The 26,035-nt window shown below is 43.4% G+C and overlaps 1 protein-coding gene across 1 annotated transcript; it reads right to left on the bottom strand.

The window, feature by feature from the left end:
• Positions 1-4,674: 4,674 nt before the first annotated feature.
• On the bottom strand, positions 4,675-25,981 carry LEPROTL1 (leptin receptor overlapping transcript like 1). The gene is made up of 4 exons (XM_040418034.1): positions 25,831-25,981; positions 11,355-11,430; positions 8,763-8,949; positions 4,675-5,291 (listed from the first exon to the last, which is right to left on the bottom strand). Exons 1-4 carry the CDS (start codon positions 25,844-25,846, stop codon positions 5,175-5,177), a joined length of 396 nt encoding a protein of 131 aa, XP_040273968.1. The 5' UTR covers positions 25,847-25,981; the 3' UTR covers positions 4,675-5,174.
• Positions 25,982-26,035: the final 54 nt, after the last annotated feature.

Consider the following 26,035-nt stretch of genomic DNA (forward strand, 5'->3'; position numbering starts at 1 on the left):
CTAGAGATGAGCGAATTTCTGCTTATGAAATTCGTTTGGTGGTAAAAGGTGATCTGCGTTATGGAATCCGTTAACACGGACCATAACGCAATTCTGTGACGGAATGCATAACGGAGTGCCTTTAGAGGCATTCAGTTATCCATGTCGTCATAATAGAAGTCTATGGGCTGCAAAACATCCAGTTTCTGTCATTTATTGATTTTTATTTGTTTTACAAGCAAAAAAGAGGTCTCCGAAGTTCACTGCAGCATACAGAATCCATACACCATATAGGTAGTGTACAGATTCTGATTTCTACAATATCCGCAGGAGATCACTTGGCATAGCACATCAGTACAGGGTATCCTGAACAGATCTATCCTGCCAGTACTGTGCTCACTGCAGCGCATATTGTAGAAATCAGATGATAGGACTATGGGGTACGGATTATGTATTTGCGCTTCAAGAAGGCCTGAACCAACCTTCGAGGCCTCTTTTGCTTGGAAAAACAATAAAATAAATAATGTATTTAATACAACAAAGGCTTCATAAATTCATATCAATAATTTACTGGTTAAAATGACAAAAATAAAATAAAGGACTCTACTGGGCATCTACGTGCTACACCTGCATGTTGGCTTTCTGACTCACCAAATATTGACCCCCTAGTATTCAGCTGTTAAACATTTACATGGTCAGAGTTTGCAGAGGCTCAGGCTGGATGGATGTCAGCGATCTAGGATGTCCATATCCCCATGTAAGATGGAACAAACTGATTTGTGAGCAGCGTCGAGCATCAATAAATAACCCAACTAAGGGTGCATTCACACGTCAGTATTTTTACCTTTCCAGATAAACGTTCCTATTTTTTGTGAATCCGAAAATCTGGATGACATGAGGATGCTTTTAGCATGTCTTCCGCATTTTTGACGGATCTATTGACTAGAATGGGATGACGGAACGCAAAATCGGACAAATAGTAGGACAGGGTATATTTTTTTTCCAGGATCCGAATAACGGAACCCATGGAACGGAATCGGAGAGCACCATGAGTGCTGTCCGAATATTTGCGGATTCCATTGAAAATGAATGGATCCGCATAACGTTCCGTTTTTAATCGGAACGGATGCGGAAACACCAAAACGGACGTGTGAATGGACCCTTACACAGACATTCAAAAAGGTATGAAACACAATGGGCGTCATCTATAAAAAAGAGCAGTATTTTTTACCGGGTTTTGATGGCCCCCGCACTGCCAGAGGAGGCGCCTAATTTGTGACAAGATGCATGCCTCATCATAAGTCAGGCGCATCCTCCTGCAGGCCATGCGCCTAGATTGAAATCTACTCCAGTCTGACTGGGGTACATTTCAATGGTCATTTCTTTAGACCTGGAAAATGGCATAAATGTTAGTGAATTTGCCAAAGACAGATTGAAAACAATGCGCCTAAATTAGGTAAACAGACGTTTAAAAGGCTGCAAGAAGGCGTTCATACGACTTATTTACGCTAAAACCTGTCATGATAAATGAACCCCAATATCTTAAAAAGCAATATTTTGGCTGGATGATTTGGAGAATAGTCAGAAACCCCCTAATCGACTATTATACAGATACAAATTGACTAAGAGATGAAGACACTGGATAGAGCAATCTATAGACAGCAAGAATATACCAAAAAGGCATGCAAGCCATTAGAAACTGCAACATATAAATAGCTGCTGTGCTTTCAATGCATGACTCTAGTTGTTGCACACAATATGTACTGCAATTATTTCCAGCCACGAGCCATTCAGCCTAGCCCTGAGAATGCGTCTGGACATTTATTTCAGCAGGAAAGACTAGAAGAACTTTGGATACAAGGCTGTGCTGTGGAAACAAACTAAAATCAGTGTTCAAACCACAAACAAAAAAATAGAACTATACAGAGCACGTACAACATCCATTATCTGTAATCCTGGAGAGGGAGGAGGGTTGTCACTGACTCCTCTCCAATTGCTACAGTCATTTACAGATTAGGCTACTTTCACACTCGCGTTTTGGCTTTCTGTTTGCGAGATCCGTTTAGGCGGTCCAAAACGGATCAGTTTTGCCCTAATGCATTCTGAATAGAAAAGGATCCGCTCAGAATGCATCAGTTTGCCTCCGATCAGTCTCCATTCTGCTCTGGAGGCCGACACCAAGACGCTGCTTGCGCTTTGCTGTCCTCTTGACGAAACTGAGCCAAACGGATCCGTCCTGGCACACAATGTAAGTCAATGGGGAAGGATCCGTTTTTTCTGACACAATAGAAAACAGATCCGTCTCCCATTGACTTTCAATGGAGTTCATGACGGATGCGTCTTGGCTATGTTACAGATAATACAAACGGATCCGATCATGACGGATGCATGCGGTTGTATTATTGTAACGGATCAGTTTTTGCAGATCCATGACTGATCCGCCCAAAACGCGAGTGTGAAAGTAGCCGACGGCTGTGTTCACATGTCTGTCATTTGATCAGTTATTTCCATCAGTTATTGTGAGCCAAAACCAGGTGCAGGTCAAAAACAGAACAGGAGCAGATCTTTCCAATAAAGGCAGCAATGCCTAGCATTTCCTTATACAAGAGACGGAAGTTGTGACGGCACATTTAGATGAATTCAGAGTTTAGGTTTAATAGCATTTACACACTGGGATTGATTTACCATACTGTTTGTCATGCTAGAATTAGCTCCACATACATTTGTATCTACCATACTAGAAGAGTACGCTCCTGTTTCCATAGATTTTTCAGAGTGGTAACATTATATAATTTTTGCAATACCATTGGAAGTGGTGGACAAAGCTCACACCATGGCGGTGGGTAAAGGGCGTCCTTTGCAACATCACGTCCACCATGTGATAGCATCTTCGATATGGCTCTAGTGGTTAGCAGGGCATTATTAATAATTAAAGATACAACTGTATTTTAGTCAGTGACTTTGAGCTGATACTATACACACAGAGGAAGAAAGGCCCTCTTAATACCATTACTACAATCTACTAAAGTAATGGCATATAGCTAAAATATGCTACGACTTTAGGACAGATTGGAGGGGGTCCGTCCTCTGGGACTCTCCCAAAAGCAGAGAATGAAGAGGCTGCTGCGCTGACTCAGCCCTTCGTTCCCTCACATCTCAGCCTTTCATTGTGCGGGAAAGTTCCGCAGCATAGTTCCACTCAAGTGAATAGGGCCACGGTTAGTGGGGCCACCAGAGGTTGGACCACCACCAATTATAAAGTGATGGGATACAGTGGTGATATCACTTTACAAGCTGGAGAATCCCCTTTAGGCCTAAATCACTAACATTACTTACACTGCCTAAACTACCAGTCAACTGCTAGAGAATGGTTTCACATTGTCAAAACACAGTGCTGTGGGCCCATCTGGGACACTGATGATATAGCGCTAAGATATACCATCAATGGGACCCAGTCTTACCTTCAGAACAGGACACCCAAAATGAAAGTAGTTGCGCATGCGCAGTCATCCTCCATTTGCCTATTCAGAGACATGAAAATAGGCAGTCCCATAGCGGAGAATAGAGAGGTGGCCACACTTGCATGGTGCAATCTCAATTCACTGCTTTGGGACATCCAAAAAACAGCAGAGCATGGTCACTTGGCTATTGCCCAACCCACAGCTATGTGCAGCGTGCTCTCCTGCACTTTGGGGGCCCCTTTCTCTAGATAACAGCAGGTCTCAGAGGTGGGACCCACACCTATCCGATATTGACAGGATATCCTAGCAATATACCATCAGCGTCCTAGATGGGCCAACACCTTTAAAATAAAGACTGCAGATCGTACAGATGCCATTGACCCAGAGTAACCATGTGAATCTGAAGCATCAGATAATCTGTGGAATTGGCAAGAGCTAAAAGATCTAAATCCTGATGATTATGGTACACGCAAAGAAATATTCGTACGTAAAAATATCTCCAGATGTGTCCTTCCTTACTTTATCTCTGCGGCTCAAGATATCCCAAGATGAGTGCTAGGAGATAACCAGCTTCAAAAAAATAAAACTCTTGTGTGACGAACAACTTCAAAAGACTAATGTTAACATTTCCCACCAAGCTAATCACTCATAGCGGGATATCTTAAGCCGAGAGAAATGGGTCTACAGTCCACATGTTGCAGGCATTCTATATTTTATCGGATGATCCGTGTGCTTTCCTCATCCATATGTCCATTCCGCACAAACTATAGAACATGTCCTAAACTTGTCTGCAAAGTTGTGAATTCAAAAATGCAGATGCAACACGGCCGCTGTCTGTGGTTGTGTGCATAAGACCTTATTCAAATCCCTCTTTTGCTGGCTTCACAGGATCAGCATATGGATGCAGGTCAGGGTCCATATTACATGATCTAGATACAGAGCCCAATGCGTGGTCATATTACGTGTGAAAATCAGCCCTGGAGTTGATGATCCACCCAGGAATAGAATAGCTCCATTCCCCTTCTCGGCTTTGTGAAGAGAAAAAAAAAACAAAAAAAAAAAAAAAAAAAAAAAAAGACAGACCTGGGCACAGGTCTTGCCCACAAACCCTCAACCAAGTAAGAGAATGAATTTTGTGTATTATTGGTAGTACCTACACTGGTATTTTGGCCTTAAGTTAGGCCAACGGGAAAGGAGATTACCGGTAGTTAATTTCATTAGCAGTTGTCATAAATATAAAAAACGAATAAGACAATAATTTATACAGTAAAAGTCCAATCTTAAAATAAATAAGCACAAATACAACGCTCATATTGGTCATAGGGATTGGTAGGACAAAAATATATCTACATATAACACCCCAAATAAAAAGTGCATTGTCTATGGCATTTTTCTTTGAAAACTACTTGATACATTGAACAAGGAATGGAAAAAAAAAATATGGAAAAAAAAAAAAAGGGGGGGGGGGGGTACCAGTATCCAAAGGATAAAATATAAAAAAAGGTGTAACATAAAGCTACCGAGAGGGTATGAAAAATAACTGAACACATGAAGGAAGCTAAAAATTCCTGGTAAGCCATTCTATTCTGCATGTCCATGGCAAAAGCGCGATTAAACAATGAGAAGACTCCACATGCTGATGCCAGATTGTGCTTAGTCCTTTTACTGGCTGAATGGATGCTCGCTGGAGTCAGGACCATGGCCGTTTGGAGAGTCCAGTTCTGCCATTATACTTCACCACTGCTGCCAACTGAAATCATCGTTGCTACCGAACACTAGGAAGAAGCCTAAAATGGTAGAAAAGATGACTGTGTTTCCTGTCAGGACGAGCGCGCACGCTCCCCAGCGAATCTGCAAACAGGAGGAAACGGAACAAACAGTGGTGAAAAGTCTACAGTGAAATACATGTACAGCGGACACACACTGCATGCAGCTAAACCGCGAGTAGAGCTGCGGCACTTCAAACCGGACTGTCAACCGTGGATTTCTGCTGCGGCTCTTGTAACAGACCTTTCACATAGCCTTACAGCTTGCAATAATGTGACAGTGTTTCATGCAGTCTTTTGAGCCAAAGCCAGTAGTGGATTCCTAAATGCTTTTTTGGCTTTGGTTAAAAGAAAACACATTTATCCAAAAATGCCACCGCAAAGGTTTTTCTAGCGGATTCTTAGCGCAGACGGCCCTGCCGAAACACACAGGCGGCCATGTCCTTTCTGCCTCCTATACATCTCAATTGGAGGCAGTGCTGATGATTGGAGCGGTGGCTAATAGCAGCGGCCACGTCCCTTCTCAGAACGGCCGCGGGTTTAAGCCGTAACTGTGATCCTCAGTGCTGCCTCCCACTGAGATGTAAGGCTGGGTTCACACGAGCGTGTCCAGATTAGGTCCGGATGCGTCCCGGTGTATTGCGGCAAACCCGCGCGAGTAGGAATGCAATTGCAGTCAGTTTTCACTGCGATTGCGTTCCGATGTTCAGTTTTTATCGCGCGGGTGCAATGTGTACCCAGACCCACGGTGATGTACCATGTGATTGGAGCATGTGATCTGACGTCACCACAGGTCCTTTAGCCCACAGCTCATCATTAAAGAAGTAAAGAAGAAACCGGGAACTACGCGAACAAGAGGAGAAGGTGAGTTAATTTAATTTAATTTTTTTTAACCCTCAATTGATCACTTACTAAGCATTCTGATTTCAGAATGCTATTATTTTCCCTTATAACCATGTTATAAGGGAAAATAATATAGTGAATAGACTGTCACCTAGCAACCATGCGTGAAAATCGCACCGCATCCGCACTTGCTTGCGATTTTCACGCAACCCCGTTTACTTCTATGGGGCCTGTGTTGCGTGAAAAACGCAGAATATAGAACATGCTGTCGATTTTCACGCAACGCACAAGTGATGCGTGAAAAACACCGCTCATCTGAACAGCCCCATTGAAATAAATGGGTCGGAATTCAGTGCGGGTGCAATGCGTTCCGCGCGGGTGCAATGCGGTAGGTGAATACTCGCCCGTGTGAATGCAGCCTAAGGGAGGCAGTGAGGACGCGGGCGCCAAAATTCCAATGGAAAAGCTGTCGTGTGAACAGCCCCGATGGGTGTCTGCACATCATGACTGACCAAATACTGATCATGTGAAACTAATACAATGCGTGGAGCACTCTTGTCCACTATGGGGGCCTGGTTCTAGAGATAGCTGTGGGATATCCTAGCGATATGCTACCAACGCGTGAGGTATGATACGTTAAAGGGCTATTCCAGCAGAATAAAAAATAAAAAAATAATAATAAATCAGTGGCAGTGATCTCAGAGGGGTATTCTTCAAAGCGGAGATCAAAATACCCATCTCATATGGTGGCCAGAGGTTACACAAAATAAACCAGAGGCCAGTGCTACACAGCTTTTATAACTATGCCGCTTCCTTAACCACACAGGACAGGTCTTTCGATATCTCAGCCATGAATGGTCAAGACTGGATTAACCCTTTAAAAGCAAACAAATGGATGTTCACCCTCACAGTTCTCAGCTGCTCGCCATTCCAGCCCCGGCTCGACAAGCTCGAAATGGCAGGAAAGGGGCGCTCAGCTAACTACTGGCTGGCTGAGGTCAATGCTAAGGCCGCTGATTGGCTGAGAGGTCCTTTCCTGGCATCACCTTCAACTCGAGCCAATACAGGAAGAGGAGAATAGCAGGGATCGGTGAAGGTGAAAATCCATTCTTTTATGGCTTCAAGCCCCTCTGCCACCAATTTTTATTCCAACGGAAAATGCTTTTAAAAGGGGCTGTCTTACTATTACATGTCATTCATTGGACAGATCATAGAAAATTAAAGCATATTTAGGGTGTTACGATATTTCCTTTCATAGTATGGGGCCACCTGGTGTTCAAAGCGTACAGCAATGAACACACTGCTATACAATTTGAACACCAGGAGGGGAATCTTTTTTAACAGCATATTAATGGCAGAGTCGTCATTTTGTGTACTGGTGGGACGACCTCTAAACAAGTTCTCTGTCTCACTTCCGCCGACAGGCACCAATAAAGGAAGATTTCATGTAAAAGTGTGACAGATGAGTGATAAAGGAAAAAAAGTGTAGAACTGGCAGGGATCGCACTTCTTACTAGGGATCGACCGATATTGATTTTTTAGGGCCGATACCGATAATTTGTGAACTTTCAGGCCGATAGCCGATAATTTATACCGATATTCTGGGAATTTTCATTTTTGAGAAAAAAAAAATTCCTACACAAATCTGCTGAAAATTAATATGTTTATTGTTAATGTGTATTTTTTTTGTTTATTGTTAATGTGTATTTTTTTTATTTTTTTTTATAAATCTTTTTCATTTATACTTAATATTTTTGTGTTTTTTTTTTACTAACTTTTAGCCCCCTTAGGGACTAGAACCCTTGTCCTATTCCCCCTGATAGATCTCTATCAGGGTGAATAGGAGCTCACACTGTCCCTGCTGCTCTGTGCTTTGTGCACACAGCAGCATGGAGCTTATCATGGCAGCCAGGGCTTCAATAGCGTCCTGGCTGCCATGGTAACCGATCGGAGCCCCAGGCTTACACAGCTGGGGCTCCGATCGGAGGAGCAGGGGAGAGGGGATCCTGTGGCCACTGCCACCAATGAGTAATACTGGGTGGGGGGGGGGGGGGGGGGGGGGCGCACTGCGCCACCAATGTTTTTACTATTGGCCGGGATTGGGATGGGGGTGGGGGGCGCACTGCGCCACCAATGATTAATACTGGGGGGCTTGGGGGGGGCGCACTGCGCCACCAATGAAGATAAGTCTCTCAATCATTCATATACAGGAGGCGGTAGCTGGCTGCAGAATCACATAGCCGGCTCCCAACCTCTATGAGCGGTAGCTGCGATCCGCGGCACCTGAGGAGTTAACTACCGCAGACCGCAGCTATTGCTCATAGAGGTCGGGAGCCGGCTATGTGATTCTGCAGCCAGCTCCCGCCTCCTGTATATGAATGAATGAAAGGCTTATCTTCATTGGTGGCGCAGCGGCCACAGCCCCTCCCCTCCTCTTATGTTCTCTCCTCTCATTGGCGGCAGCAGCACAGGGGGAGGAGACACTGCTTCCTTCTCCCCTGTGCTGCGGAGGGAACACAGAGAGCGCTGAGAGCAGCGCGTTCTGTGTTCCCAATATGTTATCGGTATATCGGCAAAATAGATGCCGATACCGATAACGTTCAAAATCCTCAATATCGGCCGATAATATCGGCCAAACCGATAATCGGTCGATCCCTACTTCTTACATTCTGGAGGATGTTAGCAGTTTGTTAAATCTGTTCAAAGCACTTACCAACGCTGCTCTGGCGAAGACGATAGGCAGTCCGAAGGCGGACACCACAATGCCAGTCGTGAGAAAGATGGCCAGCTCCTTGCAGGCGTTGCTTGCAGCGTCTGTGTCGTTTACTACTCGTCTTGCTATGCTGTACGGAATCGGTGCCAAGACGTAGAAAAACAGTACAAACAGCGGCAAATACTGACTGTTCAAAAGAGGAGGGGCAAAAACACAAGACAACCTTGAGAACGGCATCTTTCCAAGACTACAAACTTCGCTCCTCCATTCAGGCTTCCACACATGTATGACACAGGGGCCCGATTCCTATGAACAGTTTCCAGGGTTGTACATGACTAGAAAAACATGGCTACCTCCTTTCAGGAACAGCGCCACTCCTGTCCACAGGTTGTGTTGGGTACTGCTTGAACGCAGCCATGTTTTTGTAATCATGGACAAGCCCTTTAAAGGGATTGTCAGGTAGTTTGAGCATATAGAGCTGTGGACTTGCGCTGCTAGATCGCCACTAGCATGTCCACAATATACTTTTCTCATAACTGTGAATGCTTTTATTGAATAAAAAAAACGATTTTATGCATATGTAAATGAGGCAAGTAAGGAGGGCAAGGGGCTGTTACCAACGGTTCGGGAGCCAAGCCTCGCCCACTGTGAAGGAGCTCAGCACCGCCCGCATCCTCTGAATATCCTCCTTGCTCCCCCGACAGTCTATATGCTCAAACTACCTGAGAGAATCCCTTTAAAGCAGTGGTCCCCAACCGCCAGGCCGCGGCGCAGGATCGGGCGCTGGAGGATTGTATGCCGGGCCGCAGAGGAGCGGAGACGCCAGGCGCATGCACGCCCGACGTGCACATCAGTGGCCAGAGTCAGCGGAGAAGGAGGGAGGGACAGGGGGAGAGAATCCCTCCCTCCCGTGACGCGGCCGCCGCAGATCCCAATAAAATGAGCAGGCTCTGATGCTGCCCGCACCACTGCCACAAATGAATTGTGTGGCTAATATTAAAGTAGGAGGAGGGACGGGGGAGGGTTTACCGCTGCACCATCTAAGCTAGTGTGCTCGGCGAACAGCAGCCTCCTCCTCCTCCTCCTGGGTCTTGTGTTCTCCAGTCCCCAGCCATTAGTGCTCTGAAAAGCAGTCGGCGCAGGTACCCGGCCCACACACTGCAAGATTATAAGCCTGCCTCAAAATAAAGGCAGGCAAAAAACATGTATCCGGCAGCCAGCAAGATTTGGGGTTAATGTGACTCATTAACCTTAATGTTGCCAGTAGCCATAAATTGAGAAGATGGGGTCACCTATTATTAATCTGAGGTAGATGGTGCTATTACATTAGTACCCCCATGTAACTCACATTAAAAGTAAGTGGCCCCCAAGCACCTTAAATAATGGGCACCATTAATGTGAGGTACACAAGATAAGGTTACTTACTATTAATGTGAGGCACATGCAGGTCCAAATTGATAAAACAATGTGCCTCATATTAACAGCAAGTTACTCCAGCATGTACCTGATGCCATCAACCCCATCGTTATATAGGGTTATATATTGTAATATGCACCTTGTGTTTTGTTATGCGCATGAATCAGTCAGCGCCGACCAGCACCGCCTAAGCCCGGCCCACCCCACCCGGTCCCTTGGAAAATTTTCTTACATGAAACCGGTCCTTGGTGGAAAAAAGGTTGGGGACCACTGCTTTAAAGCATTTCCAAGAATCTATGTATGTTTAAATTGTCACTTTTTGTCTTATTTGACAAAAATGGTTTCCTTCTTCTAGAGGAGGTCAAACTCATTTTATGTGTTTCTGCAATATCTGATTGCCACCAAGGCACAGAGGCTGAATGCCGAAAGTCAACTGCAGGTGACTAGATATCCACTACATTATCTGTACTCAGAGTTATCACTAGGGATGAGCGAATCGACTTCGGATGAAACATCCGAAGTCGATTTGCATAAAACTTCGTTTCAATACTGTACGGAGCGAGCAGTACAAGAACGTATTGGCTCCGATGAGCCGTTTTTATTATGTTGTGAAGTCTCGCGGGACTTCGGATAAAACATCCGAAGTCGATTCGCATAAAACTTTGTTAGAATACTGTACTGTGAGCAAGCGCTCCGTACAGTATTAGAATGTAATGGCTCTGATGAGCCGAAGTTATTACTTTGTGAAGTCTCGCAGGACATTGGATAAAATAACTTCAGAAACTAATTTCTACCGGAAAAAAACTTTTACCGAAGTTATTTATCCGAAGTCCCGCGAGACTTCACAAAGTAATAACTTTGGTGATCAGAGCCAATACATTCTAATACTGTACTGAGCGCTCGCTCACAATACAGTATTCTAACAAAGTTTTATGTGAATCGACTTCGGATGTTTTATCCGAAGTCAATTCGCTCATCCCTAGTTATCACTGTGTAATCTGTGGTGTTACATAGAACTGCAGGTAACATCTACCCTCTGCTGGAATCTAGACCCGAGTTTATCATGGCCTCACAGCCTTTCCTCTATGGTAAAGGAAGACATCTATGTATAAGAAGTATGTATTAGCTTCCTTCTTTCACCACCAATCACAATACATATTTTGCAAGTCCACTTACCTATATTGAGGCAGCGCACATCCCAGCATCAAAAACATCAGTCCGATGGCTCCTCCAAACGAGAGGCTGATCAGAGCTAGAAAACACAATCCTTGGAAATTAATCTCAAAGAATCAGTCACAGGCGGGGCAGGCATCTCACAACAGCTATGTGAGATTATATAAAGCATACCCCCCTGCTATGGTGAGAAGGGCAAGTTGGACTTTTCCATCCAGTTTATTCTTCCATAAGACAGAAAACACACAACTCATCGTGTTAGTATAAGACCCCTCCTCATCACACACAGACGGAGGGTTCCTACCACAGTTCTCTCTGGGAGATTCCATAGCTGGGAAGACTTTTGTAAGACTCAGATGAAGCTGGTGGCCCTGGGGTTTTCTAGTGTTCTGAGACATCAGCGGATGAGCCTGGCGCTAGTCAGCAGGCAGTCATCTGACCACCGTAATCCCTTAAGGCACTTCAACCCTTCTTTCATGCCCCACCCCGCTCCTTGTAGAATGTGACAGAATCTAGTGAACACTTAGCTCCTGCAAATGTTACATGGGTGGAGCGCTGTGTACCAGGACAGTCCGCAATGTACATTTCTTAGCAATGAATGAAGTAAAATAGTGTACATTCCCTATATATGAAGCAAAATTCAGAAAGTGGGTCTACATAATAAGAAAACTCTCCTAGTTTCCCCATAGACAGCTATAGCACTACTGCAGCCCAAAATCAGAGAGGAGGTGTAGACAGGAGAGCAGGGCTGGAAAGAGCGGGGAACTAAGTGGTATGCGCCATTTTATTATCACACTGCAGGGAGTCTTCTTATAACTCGGACAACCCCTTAAGCATGATACATTTATCCCGTGCCATGTCATGCCAGGTTCCAGGACAAGTGGCTTGATCCAGAAATCTTATCTCTGTGGAGAAATGCTGGCCCACATCACAAGATAGCACTTGACACATGACTGCTGCAGCCATTCGATGGCCTCAGGAGCGCACTGAAGAGGCCGCAGTGGTCATGTGTTATTGATGTAACATCACCACTGCAGCTGCGAAAAGCCGGGAGAACCGGAGCGGGATCTGCCAGGTAAGTAATTAATTCTTTATTACAGTTGTCCAACTTCTTGAAACCAGACAACCCCTTTGAAGGGAACCTGTCAGAAGATGTTGTGCACTGACATCTCCTCTCTTTGAGAGACCTGTCAAACCGGTCTGTGTGGAACGCAAAAGAGAGCGATTGGCCAGGACCCAACATAACTCTTCTGGCCGTTCCCAGCGCTTTTTTAGATTAAAGATCATCTGTCAGCATGATCAACCCTATTGAACCAGGCATCCAGCCTGGCAGTTCATCATGCCGATAAAAACGATACCATGATTATGACAGTACGTTTCTCCATTTATGAGAAAACTGGATTTTTTTTTCATATTCAAATAAGTTTACTTGAGCACCAAGGGGCCGGCCAGAGCCCTCGGAGCTCCAGATTTACTCCCCTTGAGCTTTAGTTTCTCCCCCCTGATTGACAAGGCCAGTCTTCTTACGCCTTCACCCTGTGTCCCAGTGCTGCAGAGTGCGTCGTCTACTGTTTTCTAAGCAGCACATGCCTGTGCCGTCTCTCCTGCCCTGGGCGCTTGCATGGTGGATCTTCTGCTGCTCTCCATTCAGTGCCAAGTCTGGGAAACACTATACAGACATGAGAGGACAGGTCTTGGTGATTGCTCAGTGGAAATAAGCTCTGCTTGGAGAGATGAAGATGCACCATGCAAGCGCTGAAATTGGGACACACAGCGCAGGCGTAAGACGACTGAGCTAGACCATTAGTGTAGCCCTATCAATCCAGGGGAAGGGACTAAATCCCAGGAAGAGTAACAGTCGGGTTCTCCGAGGGCTCTGGCCGGCCCTTTGGTGCTCCAGTAAGCTTATTGCATATAAATAAAAATCTAGTATTTTTTTCATCAATTGGGCAAAGTACTGTAATAATGAGGGTATCATTTTTATCGGCATGATCAACCCTACAAGGCTGTATGCCAGGTATAATAAAGTTGATCACGTGGACAGATGCTCTTTAACCTATGTCATAAACTCTGCAGCATTTTACAGTAAAACATGGCTGTCTGGAATGAGGGCATCTGTAGAGATTTTCTGCTGCCCATGGGTCAAGCACTTTAAAAGGCTATGTACACCTTTGGGGGCATTTTTTTTATTATACCATTGTACTCATTTTGAGCTAAAAATCTTTTTTTCAATTGGTCTTTATGAAAAATATGGAGCCCTTTTTTGTGTACAGTCGTGGCCAAAAGTTTTGAGAATTACATAAATATTGGAAAAGTTGCTGCTTAAGTTTTTATAATAGCAATTTGCATATACTCCAGAATGTTATGAAGAGTGATCAGATGAATTGCATAGTCCTTCTTTGCCATGAAAATTAACTTAATCCCAAAAAAAAACCTTTCCACTGCATTTCATTGCTGTCATTAAAGGACCTGCTGAGATCATTTCAGTAATCGTCTTTTTAACTCAGGTGAGAATGTTGACGAGCACAAGGCTGGAGATCATTATGTCAGGCTGATTGGGTTAAAATGGCAGACTTGACATGTTAAAAGGAGGGTGATGCTTGAAATCATTGTTCTTCCATTGTTAACCATGGTGACCTGCAAAGAAACGCGTGCAGCCATCATTGCGTTGCATAAAAATGGCTTCACAGGCAAGGATATTGTGGCTACTAAGATTGCACCTCAATCAACAATTTATAGGATCATCAAGAACTTCAAGGAAAGAGGTTCAATTCTTGTTAAGAAGGCTTTAGGGCGTCCAAGAAAGTCCAGCAAGCGCCAGGATCATCTCCTAAAGAGGATTCAGCTGCGGGATCGGAGTGCCACCAGTGCAGAGCTTGCTCAGGAATGGCAGCAGGCAGGTGTGAGCGCATCTGCACGCACAGTGAGGGGAAGACTTTTGGAAGATGGCCTGGTGTCAAGAAGGCCAGCAAAGAAGCCACTTCTCTCCAAAATAAAAATCAGGGACAGATTGATCTTCTGCAAAAAGTATGGTGAATAGACTGCTGAGGACTGGGGCAAAGTCATATTCTCCGATGAAGCCTCTTTCCGATTGTTTGGGGCATCTGGAAAAAGGCTTGTCCGGAGAAGAAAAGGTGAGCGCTACCATCAGTCCTGTGTCATGCCAACAGTAAAGCATCCTGAGACCTTTCATGTGTGGGGTTGCTTCTCATCCAAGGGAGTGGGCTCACTCACAATTTTGGCAAAACACACACCCATGAATAAAGAATGGTACCAAAACACCCTCCAACAGCAACTTCTTCCAACAATCCAACAACAGTTTAGTGAAGAACAATGCATTTTCCGGCACGATGGAGCACCGTGCCATAAGGCAAAAGTGATAACTAAAGGAAAAAGGTGCTCCCCCTGCGCTCCTGTTATTTGACCAGACAGATCTACCTGGATGGGGAGATCCCGCTGCTTACTGTCTAGTGAGGAGCTATTGTTCTCCTCAGAATAAAGTAATGAGAGAGGAGTATGTCACCCTTAGGTGATACAAGACAGATAGCGCTGGAGTGTGTGGTCAAGACAGCTGGTCCCATAAACAATACTAGCCTGGTATAATGCTGATAATGTTAGCAATGGTGTGGTACAATATTAGTAGTAGTATTGTTGTAATAGTGTATGTTAATTATCCTTTGGGTGGAAAGTCAAGCAGGAATAAAACTGAAAACTGACATAGGTTATGGCAGCAGTGTCACTACCTTATTATTCATCCGATGTCGGTTCCTCAGTTGGTGGTTTGTCGGTTCTTCAGTTGGTGGTTTGATCTACGATTCTTCTGCTGGTCCTGTTGTTGCAAGATTCTTCTGCTGGTCCTGTTCCTTTAAGACACGGCGTCCTCCTGGCTCACCTCCTAGCAGCAGCGCGGCCCCGGCCGGAAGCACGTGCAGCGTGAGGGAGCTTGTTGTTCTGTTGCCCGGGAAACCGTTGGTGGTGACGTCACCGCTTTGAGTACAGGAGCCTCCGTAGGACAAAAGACTACCTACGCGTTTCAGAGCCTATCGGGCTCCTTCGTCAGGGTTAGTCTGTTAGCTGTACCTAGGAGGATTTAAGTAGCTCCCTGGGTTCCCATGGCAACAGGTAAACATAGGTTTTACAGCGGAGGAGGTGTCAGTCTGTTTCAATAGGGTTAACCGTTTGTGTACCGTTTTGTTGCTGGTTTTGATCCTACAGTTTATTCATTTGGGTATATGTAAATAGGGTCGGGTGATGATAAATCAGTGAGGTCAAGGGGAAGGGGGCGTGGCTGTAGTATGTTGGTTTTATTAGATACCATTAATTATAGAAAGCACATGATTTGATTGCTCTGGGCTATTAGTTATTGAAATGCAAATAATTCTATTTCTTGGTTTAATCCTATTGGAGCCAAGCTGTTGAATCTGAATATCCACTTGCTCTCTGTTCTAGACATGATTTTAATGTAGTCACCACCCCTCTTATCTTCCTTAACTTTCTCTATCCCCCCAAATTTTGATCCTGAGAATTTCCCCTGATGGAATTCAGTATAATGGCGCGACAAAGGGTGATTTTCTGATTTTTTATTGATATTGTTAATGTGTTCCCTTATTCTCACCCTGAGTTCTCTTTTGGTTCGTCCTATATATATTTTGTCGCAGGGGCACTTGATGTAATAGACGACTCCTTTAGTGTGACAGGTGATGTAGTCCTGTATTGTATATTTGCCTTGTTTGGATTCTATTTCAAGTGTTGGCTTGACCTGGTACTTCACGGCTTTGCAATTATTGCACAGTCTACAAGGGAAGAAACCCTTTTTGGTACATTTTTTGGGGTCCTTTTTATCCTTCTTGATAGAGGGGGCTATCAAGCTTGCCAAGTTTGGGGCTTTTTTGTAAATGAATGTTGGATTATTAGGAATTTGGTCGCCAATTGTCTTATCATATTTAAGAATATCCCAATGTTTGTGTATGATTCTTTTGAACCTATTTACCCCTGCGCTGTAGGTGGTAATGATGGGGATTTTGATAATATTTTGGTTTTCAGTGTCATTAGTGTTTCGTATTTTGTCTTTTAGTAGGGTGTTTCGGTCCAGGTTTTTTACTGTTCCCGTGATTGGAATAAGTGATTCCAATTTATATCCTTTTTCTGTGAATTTTGCGTTCAGTGTTTCAGCCTCCTCTTGGAAATGGGTGTCAGTGGTACAATTTCTCCGTGCACGTATATATTGGCCATACGGAATGTTATTAAGCCAGGTGGGCAAGTGGCAGCTGTCCAGGGGGATAAATCCGTTAGTATCTGTAGGTTTATGATGTGTCTTGGTATATAGTTTTCCGTTTTCAATAAATATATTTAGATCTAGGAAGTTGATATGTTCTTTGTCATAACATGACGTGAATTGCAAGTAAAATTCATTTTTATTTAAATCAATTAAAAAGTTGTCAAGGGATATGGTGTCCCCCTGCCAAATAAAAACAATATCATCTATGAACCGTTTCCAGAGGACCAGACCCGCACCGAGCTCCCCATGGGCGAAGATGGTAAGCTCCTCCCATCTCCCCATGTATAAGTTTGCGAAACTCGGTGCGAATCTGGTCCCCATCGCGGTCCCCCACGTCTGGAGATAAAAGTCAGGTCCATATTTAAAATAATTGTGGTCTAAAATGAAAGTTATACATTCACCTATAAAATTTATTTGGTCACCTGGCATAGTGCTGTCTTTTTTTAAAAAATGTTCTACGGCTTCGCGTCCCTTATTTTTTTCAATCACTGTGTACAAAGCAGTGACGTCTAAGGTGCCTAGGATAAAATCTTCTTTCCACTCAATCCCTTCCAATATTTGTAAAATATGTTTCGTATCCTTAAGGTAGGCAGGTAATTTTGCTACTTTCTCCTGTAATAGGATATCCACATATTTAGATAGATTAGAGGTGAGGCCCTCTATCCCAGAAATTATGGGTCTGCCAGGAGGATTAGTTTTATTCTTGTGGATTTTTGGTAAATAGTAGAATATGGGAATTCTGGGGGTCTGGTTATTGATAAATAGTGTTTCTTCTTTGGATAGTATTCCCATATTTTTACCTTTTTGGATGAGTGAGTTCAATTTCCCCGTGTATTGCATTGTTGGATTGAATGGTAGTTTTTTATATGTTTTTATATCTGATAAGAGTCTCAAGGACTCTTTGTGGTAGTCATCCAAATTAAGTATGACTAATCCTCCTCCTTTATCGGCAGGTCTGATTATAATCTGATTATTAGTTTGCAAGGATCTGATTGCTCTTATTTCACCCTTGGTTAGGTTTTGGGGTCCTTTACCCTTCCTTTTTGGATTCATGTGGAGGAGGTCTCTAATGACCAGTGATTGGAAGGTAATTAGTGGGTCTGAATATTCTGTGATGGGGTTGAATTTAGATATAGGTTTGAGGTCAGTGTGAATAAATTGATCCTTCGGAGCCACAATGTTGTCTGTGGCAGTCTTAACTGCTCCGGTATTCTCTTCAGCTTGTTGTGTGTTGTCCTTTAGGTTGGTTTTTAGGATTCTAATGATTGAACCCTTCTTTCTTTTCATTATTTGAGTATTCTTTTGAGGATTGAATGTTTTTTTGACCGTATACATGCTGCCTTGTTTTTCCTTTTTAATAAAGAATTTTTTGAGAGCTAAATTTCGCAGGAATTTTTTTAAACCAATAAATGCGTCAAAGCTATTGAACTTTGAAGTTGGCGCAAATTTGAGGCCTCTATGGAGAAGGGAGAGTTCTTCTTTACTGGGGGTATAGTTACTTAGGTTGAATATGCCCTCTCCTATGGCCCTTTGTTTTTCTTTTTGTCTAGTTAGTCCTCGGCCTCTCCTTCCCCTTTTGGTTTTTTTCTTTTTGTTGAACTCCTTGCATGAAAAAAATCATTTTTAATGGTTTTCTTTATTGGTTTTTTGTTTGTATTATTATTATGACTTCTAGTGGTCCTGTGTGGTCTAGGTTCTTTGGAGCTTTCTCCCTGTGTCCCTAGTTGGTTCCGTCCTCGTACGGCTGCGGCGTAACTAACCTTTTGATTAGATTTAATTGTATTGTTGGTTTGACTTGAGGTCCCTAATGATACAGGGTCTGTTTCAGTGATTGTATCCTCCTCTATTACTTCTAAGGGGGCATACCTATTTGGGGATATGACAGAGCCATTTACTCGTTCCTCACTATTCCTATTGTATATCATGTTTTCTTGTATCAGTATTAATGGTGTTATTGGTGTATTTTTATCTATATTACTGGTATTTGGTTCTGGTGTTGGGCTCTCTGTAGGTGTGGTTTCTTCGTGTACTGTTAAGTCGGTCCTATTACAGTCACACAAAGTATTGTCAATGGTATTGAACTCGTTTTCTGATATGAGACTCATTTCATGTTGGAGATTTTCTCTTTCTGTTCCTAATTCATCTCTTTTGAGTTTTTTGTTTTTTTTATATATTATGAGGTCCTCTTTATTTTTAATTCTGTTTTTTATTGATCTAGATATTTTAATTAGGTCCTCCTCTTCCTTATACGGCCTGATTTTTTCGAACAATTCCAATATTTCTAGGTTGTTCTTGGTCAGGCTGATTTTTCTTTTTTCTATTATGAAAAGTACGGCTCTTTTTGAGAAGTCATGGAGTAGGTTATCCCATTCTTTTAGGGTTGTGGTGTCGCCCAAATCGCCATTAAGGGGCTTGGATATTTTCAGTCCTTTAGGTACAGTGTTTTTCTCCAAATACTGTTCGCAAACTTATACATGGGGAGATGGGAGGAGCTTACCATCTTCGCCCATGGGGAGCTCGGTGCGGGTCTGGTCCTCTGGAAACGGTTCATAGATGATATTGTTTTTATTTGGCAGGGGGACACCATATCCCTTGACAACTTTTTAATTGATTTAAATAAAAATGAATTTTACTTGCAATTCACGTCATGTTATGACAAAGAACATATCAACTTCCTAGATCTAAATATATTTATTGAAAACGGAAAACTATATACCAAGACACATCATAAACCTACAGATACTAACGGATTTATCCCCCTGGACAGCTGCCACTTGCCCACCTGGCTTAATAACATTCCGTATGGCCAATATATACGTGCACGGAGAAATTGTACCACTGACACCCATTTCCAAGAGGAGGCTGAAACACTGAACGCAAAATTCACAGAAAAAGGATATAAATTGGAATCACTTATTCCAATCACGGGAACAGTAAAAAACCTGGACCGAAACACCCTACTAAAAGACAAAATACGAAACACTAATGACACTGAAAACCAAAATATTATCAAAATCCCCATCATTACCACCTACAGCGCAGGGGTAAATAGGTTCAAAAGAATCATACACAAACATTGGGATATTCTTAAATATGATAAGACAATTGGCGACCAAATTCCTAATAATCCAACATTCATTTACAAAAAAGCCCCAAACTTGGCAAGCTTGATAGCCCCCTCTATCAAGAAGGATAAAAAGGACCCCAAAAAATGTACCAAAAAGGGTTTCTTCCCTTGTAGACTGTGCAATAATTGCAAAGCCGTGAAGTACCAGGTCAAGCCAACACTTGAAATAGAATCCAAACAAGGCAAATATACAATACAGGACTACATCACCTGTCACACTAAAGGAGTCGTCTATTACATCAAGTGCCCCTGCGACAAAATATATATAGGACGAACCAAAAGAGAACTCAGGGTGAGAATAAGGGAACACATTAACAATATCAATAAAAAATCAGAAAATCACCCTTTGTCGCGCCATTATACTGAATTCCATCAGGGGAAATTCTCAGGATCAAAATTTGGGGGGATAGAGAAAGTTAAGGAAGATAAGAGGGGTGGTGACTACATTAAAATCATGTCTAGAACAGAGAGCAAGTGGATATTCAGATTCAACAGCTTGGCTCCAATAGGATTAAACCAAGAAATAGAATTATTTGCATTTCAATAACTAATAGCCCAGAGCAATCAAATCATGTGCTTTCTATAATTAATGGTATCTAATAAAACCAACATACTACAGCCACGCCCCCTTCCCCTTGACCTCACTGATTTATCATCACCCGACCCTATTTACATATACCCAAATGAATAAACTGTAGGATCAAAACCAGCAACAAAACGGTACACAAACGGTTAACCCTATTGAAACAGACTGACACCTCCTCCGCTGTAAAACCTATGTTTACCTGTTGCCATGGGAACCCAGGGAGCTACTTAAATCCTCCTAGGTACAGCTAACAGACTAACCCTGACGAAGGAGCCCGATAGGCTCTGAAACGCGTAGGTAGTCTTTTGTCCTACGGAGGCTCCTGTACTCAAAGCGGTGACGTCACCACCAACGGTTTCCCGGGCAACAGAACAACAAGCTCCCTCACGCTGCACGTGCTTCCGGCCGGGGCCGCGCTGCTGCTAGGAGGTGAGCCAGGAGGACGCCGTGTCTTAAAGGAACAGGACCAGCAGAAGAATCTTGCAACAACAGGACCAGCAGAAGAATCGTAGATCAAACCACCAACTGAAGAACCGACAAACCACCAACTGAGGAACCGACATCGGATGAATAATAAGGTAGTGACACTGCTGCCATAACCTATGTCAGTTTTCAGTTTTATTCCTGCTTGACTTTCCACCCAAAGGATAATTAACATACACTATTACAACAATACTACTACTAATATTGTACCACACCATTGCTAACATTATCAGCATTATACCAGGCTAGTATTGTTTATGGGACCAGCTGTCTTGACCACACACTCCAGCGCTATCTGTCTTGTATCACCTAAGGGTGACATACTCCTCTCTCAAAAGTGATAACTAAGTGGCTCGGGGACCAAAACGTTGACATTTTGGGTCCATGGCCTGGAAACTCCCCAGATAATCCCATTGAGAACTTGTGGTCAATCCTCAAGAGGCGGGTGGACAAACAAAAACCCACTAATTCTGACAAACTCCAAGAAGTGATTATGAAAGAATGGGTTGCTATCAGTCAGGAATTGGCCCAGAAGTTGATTGAGAGCATGCCCAGCCGAATTGCAGAGGTCCTGAAAAAGAAGGGCCAACACTGCAAATACTGACTCTTTGCATAAATGTCATGTAATTGTCGATAAAAGCCTTTGAAACGTATGAAGTGCGTGTAATTATATTTCACTACATCACAGAAACAACTGAAACAAAGATCTAAAAGCAGTTTAGCAGCAAACTTTGTGAAAACTAATATTTGTGTCATTCTCAAAACTTTTGGCCACGACTGTACATAGTTGAGATGATCTACTAGCTGCCTATACAGTTTCTGTCTTTTCCGTCAGTTGGGGAGTTGACGGACTCCTTATCTCTGCTCTCTGACATTATAAAAACACTCTGCTCTCTGACATGCAGAGATGTAGTAGAGTGGACTTTGTCATGAGGTGGTCAGCTAAGCTTGTCAAATGTAATGTAGGAGAGCGGAGATGTAGCAGAACTGAGTTATTCAAATATAGTGGTATTCAGTTCTTTACACAATGCCGAGTTCTACACATGTAGCAGTGCTTGGTTTGTCAGGTGTAGCAGAGATGTAACAAGGAAGAGACCCTCAAATGGGACAATGCTAGAGTTTTTTTTCAGAGTAGCGGAGCAAAATTTGTCACCTGTAGTAAAATGAGTTCCTCCAATGTAGGAGATCGGTATGCAGTAGAGCTGGGTTTGTCAGATGTAAGAAAGCTGAGAGATGTATGAGGGCTGTGTTTGTTAAATGAGTTTTGACAGCTGAATTTATCAAATTAAGTGTAGGTGCGCTGAGATATAGCAGTGCTGACTTTGTCAAATGTAGCAGAATTCAGTTTTTCTGGTGTAGCAGTGCTCAGAGATATTTATTTACCGATCTATATCACTATATATAAAATATACATTCACCTAAAGAATTATTAGGAACACCATACTAATACGGTGTTTGGATCCCCTTTTGCCTTCAGAACTGCTTTAATTCTACGTGGCATTGATTCCACAAGGTGCTGATAGCATTCTTTAGAAATGTTGGCCCATATTGATAGGATAGCATCTTGCAGTTGATGGAGATTTGAGGGATGCACATCCAGGGCATGAAGCTCCCGTTCCACCACATCCCAAAGATGCTCTATTGGGTTGAGATCTGGTGACTGTGGGGGCCATTCTAGTACAGTGAACTCATTGTCATGTTCAAGAAACCAATTTGAAATGATTCGAGCTTTGTGACATGGTGCATTATCCTGCTGGAAGTAGCCATCAGAGGATGGATACATGTTCTCATTCTGTTTACGCCAAATTCGGACTCTACCATTTGAATGTCTCAACAGAAATTGAGACTCATCAGACCAGGCAACATTTTTCCAGTCTTCAACAGTCCAATTTTGGTGAGCTCGTGCAAATTGTAGCCTCTTTTTCCTATTTGTAGTGGAGATGAGTGGTACCCGGTGGGGTCTTCTGCTGTTGTAGCCCATCCGCCTCAAGGTTGTGCGTGTTGTGGCTTCACAAATGCTTTGCTGCATACCTCGGTTGTAACGAGTGGTTATTTCAGTCAACGTTGCTCGTCTATCAGCTTGAATCAGTCGGCCCATTCTCCTCTGACCTCTAGCATCCACAAGGCATTTTCGCCCACAGGACTGCCGCATACTGGATGTTTTTCCCTTTTCACACCATTCTTTGTAAACCCTAGAAATGGTTGTGCGTGAAAATCCCAGTAACTGAGCAGATTGTGAAATACTCAGACCGGCCCATCTGGCACCAACAACCATGCCACGCTCAAAATTGCTTAAATCACCTTTCTTTCCCATTCTGACATTCAGTTTGGAGTTCAGGAGATTGTCTTGACCAGGACCACACCCCTAAATGCATTGAAGCAACTGCCATGTGATTGGTTGACTAGATAATTGCATTAATGAGAAATAGAACAGGTGTTCCTAATAATTCTTTAGGTGAGTGTATACCATCTATATATGTATATGGAGATATATATTTACCGATCTATATCTCTATATACATATATAATACCAGAAAAAAAGAGAGCGGCACTCCAAAAAGTAAAAGCGGTGAACCCTTTATTCACACCAGTGGTGCAACGTTTCGGCTCTGGTCACGAGCCTTCCTCAAGCAAGAGGAAGGCTCGTGACCAGAGCCGAAACGTTGCACCACTGGTGTGATTAAAGGGTTCACCGCTTTTACTTTTTGGAGTGCCGCTCTCTTTTTTCTGGTGCACCTGCAATCTCCTTTGGAGCCAGTGCCGCCATTTTTCTATATATATATATATATATATATATATATATATATATATATATATATAATATATACAAAAAAAACAAAACTTTGCAGGATGGATAGAAAAACGTAGTACACTACACTTTGCCATCTTCCAAAAAATTTACTTTTTTTTAAATGCATTTATTTACACAATGGAACTCCATGGTGCTAGATGTCAGTATGGCATCTGTTGTGTATGTTGTGTATGTAGCAACCCATTCTTTCATAATCACTTCTTGGAGTTCGTCAGAATTAGTGGGTTTTTGTTTGTCCACCCGCCTTTTGAGGATTGACCACAAGTTCTCAATGGGATTAAGATCTGGGGAGTTTCCAGGCCATGGACCCAAAATGTCAACTTTTTGGTCCCCGAGCCACTTAGTTATCACTTTTGCCTTATGGCACGGTGCTCCATCGTGCTGGAAAATGCATTGTTCTTCACCAAACTGTTGTTGGATTGTTGGAAGAAGTTGCTGTTGGAGGGTGTTTTGGTACCATTCTTTATTCATGGCTGTGTTTTTGGGCAAAATTGTGAGTGAGCCCACTCCCTTGGATGAGAAGCAACCTCACACATGAATGGTCTCAGGATGCTTTACTGTTGACATGACACAGGACTGATGGTAGCGCTCACCTTTTCTTCTCCGGACAAGCCTTTTTCCAGATGTCCCAAACAATCGGAAAGAGGCTTCATCGGAGAATATGACTTTGCCCCAGTCCTCAGCAGTCCATTCACCATACTTTCTGCAGAAGATCAATCTGTCCCTGATGTTTTTTTTGGAGAGAAGTGGCTTCTTTGCTGCCCTTCTTGAAACCAGGCCATCTTCCAAAAGTCTTCGCCTCACTGTGCGTGCAGATGCGCTCGCACCTGCCTGCTGCCATTCCTGAGCAAGCTCTGCACTGGTGGCACTCCGATCCCGCAGCTGAATCCTCTTTAGGAGACGATCCTGGCGCTTGCTGGACTTTCTTGGACGCCCTGAAGCCTTCTTAACAAGAATTGAACCTCTTTCCTTGAGGTTCTTGATGATCCTATAAATTGTTGATTGAGGTGCAATCTTAGTAGCCACAATATCCTTGCCTGTGAAGCCATTTTTATGCAACGCAATGATGGCTGCACGCGTTTCTTTGCAGGTCACCATGGTTAACAATGGAAGAACAATGATTTCAAGCATCGCCCTCCATTTAACATGTCAAGTCTGCCATTTTAACCCAATCAGCCTGACATAATGATCTCCAGCCTTGTGCTCATCAACATTCTCACCTGAGTTAACAAGACGATTACTGAAATGATCTCAGCAGGTCCTTTAATGACAGCAATGAAATGCAGTGGAAAGGTTTTTTGGGATTAAGTTAATTTTCATGGCAAAAAAGGACTGCAATTCATCTGATCACTCTTCATAACATTCTGGAGTATATGCAAATTGCTATTATAAAAACTTAAGCAGCAACTTTTCCAATTTCCAATATTTATGTAATTCTCAAAACTTTTGGCCACGACTGTACACACAATAACACCAATAAGGTGTAAGTGTGGGGTTTTTCAATAAATAAAGCTTAACTAATGTATATGTAAGCCCTGAGGAGTTTTATAATGTTTTTTTTTCCCCCCCCATTACTTGGATAACCCCTTTAAGCCCAATTTGTGGCAGTCGTCTGTCACACAGTGTGATGGAAAAGAAGTGGCATCCCTCATGTCCATGGGCCTTCCCTGCATCCCAATCCATGGGTGCGGAGACAGGACTGCACATGTTGTATTACAGAAAGCAGATGTGTGTATGTCAGGCAGTGTCACACATCTGATCAGCAGTTCCAGAACCAGCGCCCAGATACCTGAAAAATACAGGACCACTGTATCAGAGGCGAACTGACCCCGATATAATCGCCATGTTCCGAATAGATCACTGAATAGAATGCAAGATGTGCATAGACTGACACACAGACCACAGCACAAGCTGAAAATCTATGTCAGGATACCAGTCCTAGAAACCCTGCAGCTTCCTACACTTCCAGCTGCACAGGGGTCACCCAGCTTTCCCAAGCTCCGGAATAGCAGAACCGCCCAGTCCCGCTGTAATATGTCCAAAGACTGAGATGTGGCGGTCCTGACATGCAGGGGTCTGGGAAAGCTGGGTGCCGTTTTCATGAAGAAAGCGGAGGATTGGGGGTTGCAGGGGACACTTGGACGTCCTGGGTCATGCACACAGCCCCTCAGGACTGCACCGGGAGAGCATTACCTTTAATTCCCGCCATTGCAGTTAAGGTGAACCGTGCCCGGTGACCTCTCAGCTCCGCACTGACTCCTGGACACACCGGCCAATAGGCCAGCTGATACACCGCAAATACAGCCCTACACACCGCGAGACCACTCCACTTCCGCCGGAAGTATGCTTGCCTAGCCCTCAAGCACTGCTCTGTTTTTTTCCTTCTGTATAACTTTAT

This window comes from Bufo bufo, chromosome 2, assembly GCF_905171765.1.
Source record: "Bufo bufo chromosome 2, aBufBuf1.1, whole genome shotgun sequence".
Taxonomy (NCBI): Eukaryota; Metazoa; Chordata; class Amphibia; order Anura; family Bufonidae; genus Bufo; species Bufo bufo.